At 47.1% G+C, this 10370-nt stretch overlaps 1 protein-coding gene across 1 annotated transcript; it reads right to left on the reverse strand.

Moving 5' to 3' along the window:
* Window positions 1–3408: 3408 nt before the first annotated feature.
* B3GALT6 (beta-1,3-galactosyltransferase 6) lies at window positions 3409–9941 on the reverse strand. The gene has a single exon (XM_035121008.2). It carries the CDS (start codon window positions 9188–9190, stop codon window positions 8150–8152), a length of 1041 nt encoding a protein of 346 aa, XP_034976899.2. The 5' UTR covers window positions 9191–9941; the 3' UTR covers window positions 3409–8149.
* Between the last annotated feature and the right edge of the window lie 429 nt (window positions 9942–10370).

Genomic DNA, 10370 nt, shown 5'->3' on the forward strand with positions numbered 1-10370 from the left:
GAAAATGGGAGCAGAAATTGCTGATAACTTATTTGGCCCTCTTCCAGGATTGTAGCCAGCTAAGTTTTAATCAGAGTAGACCCACTGAACTGAATGGACCTGAATTAGTTGTGTACATTAATCTAGGGGGCCTCCTCTGAGTCATGTCAGCAACCTGGATGCTGAATTTTCCACCAGCTGACAGTTTCTGAACCGTTTTCGGAGGCAGCCCCACATATCAGTATAATGCATTGCAGGAATCTAAAGTAGAGGTGGCCAGAGGTCGGACGACAGAAGTTACGCTATCCCTGGACCAGAGAGGGGTGCAGCTGGGCCACCAGCCGAAGCTGATGGAAGGCACTCTGCCCAACCAAGGCCACCTGAGCCTTAAGTGACAGCGAAGGACCCAGAAGTACAGGGTCACTCTGTGAGAAATGCAGCCAACAAGTTTAATAAATCACAATGATTCTATTGTAATGGTAACGTAGCTTTATAATGAGGTAAAAGTAAAGGGACCCCTGACCATTAGGTCCAGTCGTGACCGACTCTGGGGTTGCGCGCTCATCTCGCATTATTGGCCGAGGGAGCCAGCGTATAGCTTCCAGGTCATGTGGCCAGCATGACAAAGCCGCTTCTGGCAAACCAGAGCAGCACATGGAAACGCCGTTTACCTTCCCGCTGTAGCGGTTCCTATTTATCTACTTGCATTTTGACGTGCTTTCGAACTGCTAGGTTGGCAGGAGCTGGGACCAAGCAACGGGAGCTCACCCCGTCACAGGGATTCGAACCGCCGACCTTCTGATCAGCAAGCCCTAGGCTCTCTAATTAACCCCTAGCTTTATAATTAACTACATAAAATTCCAGCACAGAGGACCGTGAGCCGAATAATGTGATTTTTGCCGAACTGCAGCAGGTGATGAACACAGATCAGAACAGAAATGGGTGCCTTCTTACATCCCTGTCCCACTGTTACTCATTGGGTTATACTCTCTTCTCTGAGATCTCACAAAGAGCTTCGAGTTCCTGCCTTCTGCAACAGCACACCAGACTCTCCTTTGTAAAAGCCCCAGGACTGGACGCCTAGAGTTTCACAGGTCAAACTGTGTGCCATGTAGATAACTCTTCTTGTTCATGTTTTTAAAAGCTCCGGCATCATTTGATCCGCTAAGATGCTCCTGGAGTTGCACGCCAGCCTCCCGAAGGCTACCTTTGAAGCAACTCGGCTGGCGTCAGAGATTTAGTAAAGCGATCCGTTGCGCTTGGAACATGGGAAGCATAGATCCTCTGACAAAAATAGAGGGTTAGAGAACGCGATTAGAGAACGTGAGCTGAACATTAATGCTTGGGCGCGTGGAAGAGTCGGCAAAGGCAATGGAAGGCAATTCCCATGGTCTCCAGAGGTTGCCAGGCACATTTGTTAGATAGAGGATCAGTGCCATCCCCTATCTGTTAAGATCTTGGGGAAGTCTGATACACCCTGTATCGTTTGTTCCAAGGTGATGAAAAAGAAGTGTTTGCTTATGGGCATCTCCTAGCCTAGAACCACCCTTAGTGGTTCATGGACCTGATCCAAGGTGGGTCACAACAGGAGCACCACCCCCCATGCAAATATATGCTAAAAGATTAAGAAATGAGTCCCCAAGCAAATCCTGGGCCGAAATGCCTGAAGACTACTGCCCTAGCCTGTAATGGCCTGATTGACACTGGTAGACTGCAAAGGTGGACAGGAAGTTCTCTGCAGAGAGTCGGCCTCAACTCTCACTTCAATAATATCTGAAAGGCAAGGGAAGAATCCAGTCAATGATAGGTGCCGTCTTTGCAACTATGTAGAGCAGGTGTGGGGAACCTTTGGCTCTCCGGATGTTGCTGAACTACAACTCCCATCAGCCCCAGCAAGCATGGCCAATGGCTGGGGATGACAGGAGTTGCAAGCTGATCAACTTCTGGAGGGTCAAAGGTTCCTTATGCCTGATGTATGAACTTGAAACAGTCTCTCGTGTGCTCCTCTACTGAGTTTCCTCCCACAATAGGTTAAGAGAATGCACACTTACAAGGCAAATTCCTGATTGATCCTTAAGAAACCTTTTTGAGTCTCTTCCTTGAGGGGGGTCTGCTGAACGCCAAACAGGCGGCAATATATCTGAAGGTTGTAATAACTCTCGGGTGTTTATGATTACGAGTCCCTAACTTGTCACCTTAATTAATAATCGGCTTTGCCGAAGCTGTGACATTCTATTATTTTCTATTTCATCCTTTTGTTTAACCAGGAAACATCTGGTTGACTGGCAAAGGAACAAAATCTTGCAGACAAGCAGCCCAGGTTAGTGTCAGATAACTAGAAAGGAAATGAAAACCTGCCTCGGTTTCTCCACTGCAGCAGAAGTGTTCATATAATCTGGCTTAAGTTGTTCCTAGTTCAGCCTGTGGAGGTTAACCATTTATAGCCTTATTCTCCATGAAATTGTCTAATAGTATTTCTATTAGAAGGTCAACTGACCAATTAATAACCATATTTGATTGACTTTTTTTTTACTGCACTCACAATTCAGACTGCTTTGTATGAAACGAAGGGGTATGTGGTTCTTTTTTCCTTGCTCTTCCAGCCCAGCAAAATTAAGCTGCTCTCAGCTTTCATAATGTCACCCATTTCATCCCAATGTTGTAACCAAGCAGGAAATAAACAGCTCTTGATTTCCCATCTGGTGAGCTCAGCGCTGTAAACTAGCAAGGGAGTTTGATAGATTTCAACACACACAGAGCACAGAACACCACGTCGCTGATTTCTTCCAAGGAACCCTGTCCATCTTTGCAAGGTCCCAGCTTTCAGAAAAAGAACTGTTAAGTGGCTTCTGCGCTCACTCTCACCAATTGCAAGATAATGGTGAAAAAAATCCAGACCGGACTTCTCAAAGCATGCTTAGCAATGTCCAGAAAAACAAGTGGAAAATACAATGATTCAAGGAGAGGTGCACAAAAACATTTGCCCATCCTGCACTGAGCAGAATAAACCATGAAGGCTGCCTGTCCCTGGACTAGTGATCATGTTTCTCATCTCAAAAGGAAGGAAGAGGGTACAATTTTTTTTACCAAAAACTTACAAAATTCCTTCTTATTTCTTAAAACACCAAGCTAAAACAGTCACCATTTTCCAAGGCTGTTATTGCTGTTCTCATTCTAAATTGGATTTCATATTTTTGATATCTCGTTGCTGAGAATTGTTGCAAGCAGTGGCGTAGCAGAAAGCGAGGCAAGAGAGGATTTTTCAAGAGCCGGAGAAGTAATATCACCTGCTGGAATGCCAGAGTCCTCTCCTTGCTCTAGCACAGGGGTCAGCAACTTTTTTCAACCGTGGGCCAGTCCACCGTCCCTCAGACCTGGGGGTGGTGGTGGTGGAGGACTATATTTCGACCCCCCCAAAATGAACAAATTCCTATGCCCCACAAATAACCCAGAGATGCATGTTAAATAAAAGCACACATTCTACTCATGTAAAAACACGCTGATTCCTGGACCATCCGCGGGCCGGATTGAGAAGGCGATTGGGCCGCATCCGGCCCAGGGGCCTTAGGTTGCCTACGCATGCGTCTAGCAAGTGAATGTGGCGACAAGGTCTTTGTGTTTTACCGTGAATGACTAATAACAGCCTGCTGGATCAGGCCAATGGTCCATGATATCCAAAATCCTGTTCTCACAATAGCCAGCCAGAAGCCTGTGAGAAACCCACAGCCAGGATTCCAGCAGAAGAGCACTCTCACCTTCCGTGGAAGCCCAGCAACTGGTATTCTTCCAACCGAGGAGGCAGAAAGTTCCCACCATGTTTAGTAGCCTTCCATAGGCCTAGCCTCCATGAATTTCTCTAATCCTCTTTTAAAGCCATCCAAGTTGGTAGTTCCAGTGTCGAACAATGCACTGCATAAAGAAGTCCTTTATCTACCCTGAACCATCCAACATTCACCTTCTGAACACAGCCCTTTGGGCATCTCTATGTGGCTCTTGAAACTCTTTCCAGGCTACAACTCCTCTCCGCAGGGTACTTACCTCACCACTTCACATGTTTCACCCTCGAGATGCTTTTGCCTGGCTCGAATGCGTCCTTGATTGAGAATGTTTTCGTCAAAGGCTTTCCCCAAGTTCACTTATATTAACTGCACATCAGCCGAAATTTGTGGAGATGGTTTTTATCGCTTGCTGAAATGGTTTTTGTTTCTGGATCTTGCCCTTTGGAGTTTTATGCTATTGTGCACCATTTCAGTGGCTTTTGTGCTATGAAATGCTTTAGTCTGTGAAATAAATCTCTGATAATGCCTCTCTTGCCTGCATGGAGGTTAGAGGAGGAAACTAGCCCATTGTACGAAGATAAAGTTCACATCAATTGCTCCTCCCACTTTTTTCTCTGGCCCCACCCACTCCTGGCATGTGACCCTCAGGAGGTTACCCTGAAGTGAATGTGGCCCTTGGGTTTAAAAACATCCTCCACCCCTGGGGCAGTGGAAGTCAGGGAATGAGAACAGCTTGCTATTCTATTACTGTCAACTGATCCTACTAAATTGGGCATTATGCTATTTACTAATGCTCTTTGCTTTATGGAGTGTGTGTGTTTAATGAAGCAGCCAGCTGCCTGCATATTTTGGACTCTTTGGGAGCTATGGAGCTGTCATGATGGGCTCCTGCTTTTCCAAATTTTCCAGTACACTATCTTGCTCTTTCAAATTGTTTTTACATATGCAGTTAACTGTTTCGGTGTATGTATTCGTTTTGAATTGCTTTTGCACATACAACTGTTTTTACATATCAATTCTTGAAGGTATGCTTCCCCCCCCTTCTTGTGTTGTGAAACCACTATGAGGTGCTTCAAAGGAAGCAATTCATAAACGACCAATATTAACCATTCCTCATAAGAATGAGTTTCCAGACCCTCCCTGGGAGTTCATCAATGCCCATCTTAAAATGTGGCACTCAGAACCAGGCACTGTACTTGACGGAATAGTCGCAATGCATAAATGTTTAATGTTGCGGAAAGTAACCTATTAAAAAGATTCTGGTGTCACTGTAGCACTGTAATAAATTAGCGCATTAAAATGGCTTAGGTGGCCATTAAAAAAATAAAATAAAACAGACCAAAACATCCCTACCCTAGCTTAGTCCCATTGCTTTAAGTCGACATGCCTATATACACGACAGAACGCAGGCCCTAATCCTTCAAATGCAGGTAGCCGACAACCACACAGCTTTCTATAAAAAGCCTCAGAGCCATCAGCAGTGCTCCTGTTCGCTTTCCACTGTCACATTTCATTTGGCAATTTTCCATTTCTTCTGAAGCTTAAAATCCAATCACTGCAGGGGAGTTAAGGGGAAAGGGGGAGAGGACTCTTTATTAAAAAAAAATGGAAACGAGAACACACAAACGTTTTTCAGAAGCATTGATATTTCAACTAAAAGGAGTGATTGGTACATCGTTCTTACAAGCTCCTGAGACACATGCAAGAAAGGGCTTGGGATTAAAAGTCCCAGGACAGTTTAAATAATAAGCTGTACGGCAGGAAAAAGGCATTTCGATAATAAGTTACACGAGCGTCGACACGCTCCTTTTCAATAATTTAAAAGTACCGTTGACACGCGGCTGTTTCTGAGCCTCTGTAACTATACACAGAACATTTACAATATTTATAAATAAATAATCACCATTGTAAACACATAATATTACGTACAATACCAACTTCCCTCCGAGTAAAGAAGACAAATATTCCTGACTTTTCCTGAAGTCAGGATCAAAAGAGAAAACCTGCGTGCCTGGCGAGACACAGAACAGAGTCTGGCAGCTATGTATGTTGGATCACCAGGAACTTAATAATAATGTACCTTTCCAGAACAGGAAAAAAAACCAAGGCAGGAAGCAATGTCAAGCAGCTGGTAGGCCCACCTTTCAAGACAGGTGGGCTCGAGTCAGCTCAGTTCACGTAGGTCAGATCCAACATGGTTGGATCATAGTTTTCTTCTTTGGAGATCAACACCAGGGCTGGGGAACCTGCAGCCCTCCAGCGGTTGTTGGACTCCCAACTCCCATCAGCCCTAGCCAATATGGCCAATGGTCAGGGATGATTGCTGGGTACAGCCCTTCGACATTTGGAGGGCTGCAGATTTTCCAGGCCTGGTCTAAGCATCCTGGACATCTCTGTCCGAAGGGTCTACAAAGGATGGAGACCTCAGATTTCCCCCTTATTAGTACTTTCAAGACTCCTTGGGAAAAATGCTATTTAAACATGTATAGGAAATGTAGGGTTTAGATTATGGAAAAGGATTACTCCATCTCCACACTGCTCCTTACTCTCGTTTGACACACCTCCGAAGCTGTCACAACCCATTCTCTCCACCTCTAAGCCTTATGTTGTGCAAAGAATCCCCGAAAGCAAGGCAATTAAATATGATTACATCTGCCTGCAAGGTTTTTTTCTAGCTCTAAATTTACTTTAGAGGAGTCTTACTGCTTTGGAAATAAACTACAGAGAGCACTCAGCCCCACAAAAGGGAGAATTCTATAGCTGTCCTGGTGACATCCCAGAAAATTACTCAGGAATAATTGATTGGAGGGTTAAGACCCACTCAAGGAACTAACCCACTGGTAGACCCCGAGAAAGCTGGTCCAAGGGAACGCAACATACCAGTTGAAAATCCCAACTTTCCTTACAATTCTCAACCCCTTAACTCTGGAGCAGTTCATTGTCTAGTCAAAGAGGGAGTTCATTGTCTAGTCAAAGAGGGACTGGTTCAAGGAAGGTATCTGTACAAAGTCAAGTCACTCCACTGTATGTTAATTGGCTCGCAGAGTTGCATATTCCATGAGAAGGGACACACACCGTTTCTTGACAAATAATATAATTGAGATGGACAATAATTGTAATAGGCTGTATTCAACCTTCGTCATACTCAAAGTAGACCCAATGAATGACTAACATAGGTAAAAAAAAATAATGCATCTACTCTGTGCAGGACTATTGTTGGCTACAATACAATGGATTGTATCCAGCTGAATCCTACTCAGTTTACCCATTGAAATATAGGGGCCTAAGCTTAGTATATTGGTTAATTCTGATGGGTCTACTTCAGGTAGGACTAATGTTGGATACAACTCAACAATTCTAGAAGCCTTTAATTCCAGAAACTAATAACACTACATTGGGAGCAACTGCTGCATGATTTTCAATCAAGACCAGGCTGTCATTGTGGATTCCTTCTAATGATCTATTCTTCCAAATATAGCTAAAGAGTTGCATCAAATGTTTCTCCTCAAAGTAATGGTCCATTGAAAATATTGGACATGAGTACCTTGGCACATTATTTTCAATGGGTCTATTGTTGAGTATAACTTAGTTGGATACACGTTGAAGAACACCCACTGAAATTACTGAACCAGGTTAGCTATGTTAATTAACTTCACTGAGTCCATTCCGAGTAGGATTAATGATTTTCAAAGGTTTCTCCCTTTCTTGAGGTACCTGACATAGAAAGGGGTCTGAGGGATTTCTTTCCATGGATAGAAGTTATACAAGCCACCCACTTATAATAAAAATGTTTAAGGGTCAGAACATTTCCTGCTAGAATGGACATCTCCCACCTCTAATACACCATAGCCAGTGCAAAGGCTTGTCAATGACAAAAGCAGCCCCTTCTGTTTAGAAACAGCATTATGGAGCACACTAGTAATCTCTTCCACTGGTGCTAGGGACTAAGTTACCCTTCTGCTATTATTTCACTTGTCAGAATCCTTGGCCAAAATCCACTTATCCTTTCAAAGAAAGGAAACAAACCACAGCTCTGTGTCTAACACCTAGTATAGTAGCTTAAATAACCTTTAAAATCCTTCATTTCTTTGTCCCACAATACATAAAAATTGTTCCTTTTGCCAATTCCTGCCTTTCAGGTACTATTTTTCTAGACCCCAGTTTGTTCCATGCGCTTTCTCTATATCCTTCATATGCCACATGGGCAAGGGTGATGCAATAAGGCCTGAAATACCATGGAAAATCTTGGAATAATTTAAAAGTTCCGACCAGAGGAGGAATGATTTCAATGCGACACACATCCATCATCACCAATTTCCTCCCGCCTGGTTGTGTTCCCTTCCCCTCTTATTTGCACAGTTGCCAAGGTATATTGTCTTTCCTCACAGTTTTCAAGGTATACCATCTTTCCTCTGGCAGCACTGTGAAGGAGGCACACTCCAGTCATACGTGTAAGACAGTCGGAGTTTAATCTCTTCTTTACAGAGCTTCCCTTCTTTGGCTAGAGTCTGATGCTTCTCCAACATGTCCTCAATGCTCTGTTTATGAGTCACAATGTATTTATTGTTGCAGCCCCGCGATTTATACTCCGTGTCGAAACGAGAGTCGTGAACCCTCTTCACATCCACCGGAGCAAGCCAGGCACCCAGGGATACGTCTTCAGCTTGCCATATGTTGAGATAGTCTTGCGTGAGGCGCAAGTAGTGCACCAGGTCAGCCGAAATTACGTAGCCACCGCCCAGAGCATAGGGCAGGTAGTAGTCACAAAGGAGCCAGGCATTCTCTTTCCATTTCCCGCCAGATTTCACACGGCCACGCCCAGAGAAGAAGCCCCAGTAGAGGCGGCGTGGCTCCTTGGCCCTCAGCTCCTCCAGAAGGACATCCAAGCGCACAAATGTGTCGTCATCAGCTTTGAGGACAAAGCGGAAGTCCAGGTGCTGGTCGAGCCACACAAACATAGCCAGGACCTTGGCGGTCAGGTTCTCATAGGAGTCTCGGAGGTCAGGAAGGAGCAGAAGATCCTGATGGCGGCTCTGCTCCATCTCCAAGGTGTGGAGCTCCTCCCCGGTCAGTCCTGCGGTGCCCACCACAAAACGGAACCAGACGTCTCCGTTGGGCACCCGGCCGGCCACTGAGAGCCACGTGCTGCGGATGATGCTACGTCGCTCTGTATATTTGGGGCCGCTGGCCACCAACACAGCCAGGAATGTGCTCTCCTCGGGAGGAGGAGGTGGGGCAGCAGCTGGAGGATGAGGCCCACTCACACCCCCGGTCCGGGCGGGAGACTGTTGCTGAGGCAGCCCCCAGCCGTGGGAGGGCTTGAGGCCTTCTGAGGTGCACTTGGCCAAGTAGAGGAGCACCACGCCAAAGAGAGATAGGCCACCGAGGCCCAGAGCCGTCTTGTGGCGGCACAGCAGGCGGAGAAGCTTCATGGCGGCAGGAAGAACCGTTGCGGCAGTTAAGGGGTGGGGCAAACACCACTTCCCCTGTGGCAGCTTCCTCAGCACCGCCCTCTTGGCAAACACCTCCCTCTTTCAGGGGGTGGTCCAATGAAAGGGCTTCTCCCTTTTAAGGGGCAGCTCCAAAGACTTCTAGGGGAAATGGCCCCCACAATGTCCCTAATGGCTCCTCCCTCTTTGGTGGAGCTAGAGCCCTGGCCCCTCCTTCCCTCGGGGATTGGTGGTCCCAACGCTCAGGCTCCTCCCCTTTAGGGGCTGCAGTGGCGTCTCCTCCAGCCTTCTAAGGGGCGGGAGGCCGCCCTAGCTCCGCCCACAGATTCGCCTCAGCGCAGCAAGGCCTCGAGGGTTGGGGATCAGCCCCGCCCCTTTCTCCTCAGGCGCGAGGCCGCGGGGGGGGGACCCTCTCTCTCCTCAGAATTTTTGGCGGGAACAGCCCTGCTGGCTACGGGTGGCGGGTTGGGACAAGCCGCCGCCGCCGCCACCTCGGAACGCTTTCGAACGCGCCGCTGGGTCCTCCCTCGGATGCCTCAAGCGCGGGGTTCATTGTCTTCTGTCAGATTTTCAATTCCTTCCCCCCCCCGCCCCTTTTCTCCTCTTCTCGCGCGCGTTCCCTAAATAGAGGTGTGTGAAGGGAGCGCGCGCGCGCGCGCGATGGTTTTCGGAGCGGTACTTATCCTTTTCTGCAGCTCCGTCTTCTCCTGAGGCGGCGAGAAAATGCGAATGAATAGAGGGGGGGAGGGGGAGGAGGCCGAACAAAGTGGAGTCACGTGACTTTGCATTGCCCCCCCCCTCACGCCATGTCTTGTCAGGGCCAGGGAGGCGGAACATGGCGGCGCCATCTTTGAGGGTATTTCATGCCCTGCCCTCCCCTCCTGCGTGCTAATACTGTGGGTATTCGCCACCTTGTGTCCGGGCACTTGAGGATGTGGCTGTTGCCATCTTAGTTAAGGGCAGTTCTGTTGCCCATTTGGCCGTATCGGTCATCTTGTGTTAGGGCAATGGAAGCCGCGGCTGCTCGCCATCTTGACTAAGGGCGTTTCCCTCGGGTTTGTTTTTTCCCCTGTGCGAGTTTTAATCTGCCATCTTGCCTTAGGGCAGCTGAAGCAGAAGCGGTTGCCGTCTTAAACTTGGGGAAAAGGCCCTATCAGCCTTT

Source organism: Zootoca vivipara, chromosome 6 (assembly GCF_963506605.1).
Source record: "Zootoca vivipara chromosome 6, rZooViv1.1, whole genome shotgun sequence".
Taxonomy (NCBI): domain Eukaryota; kingdom Metazoa; phylum Chordata; class Lepidosauria; order Squamata; family Lacertidae; genus Zootoca; species Zootoca vivipara.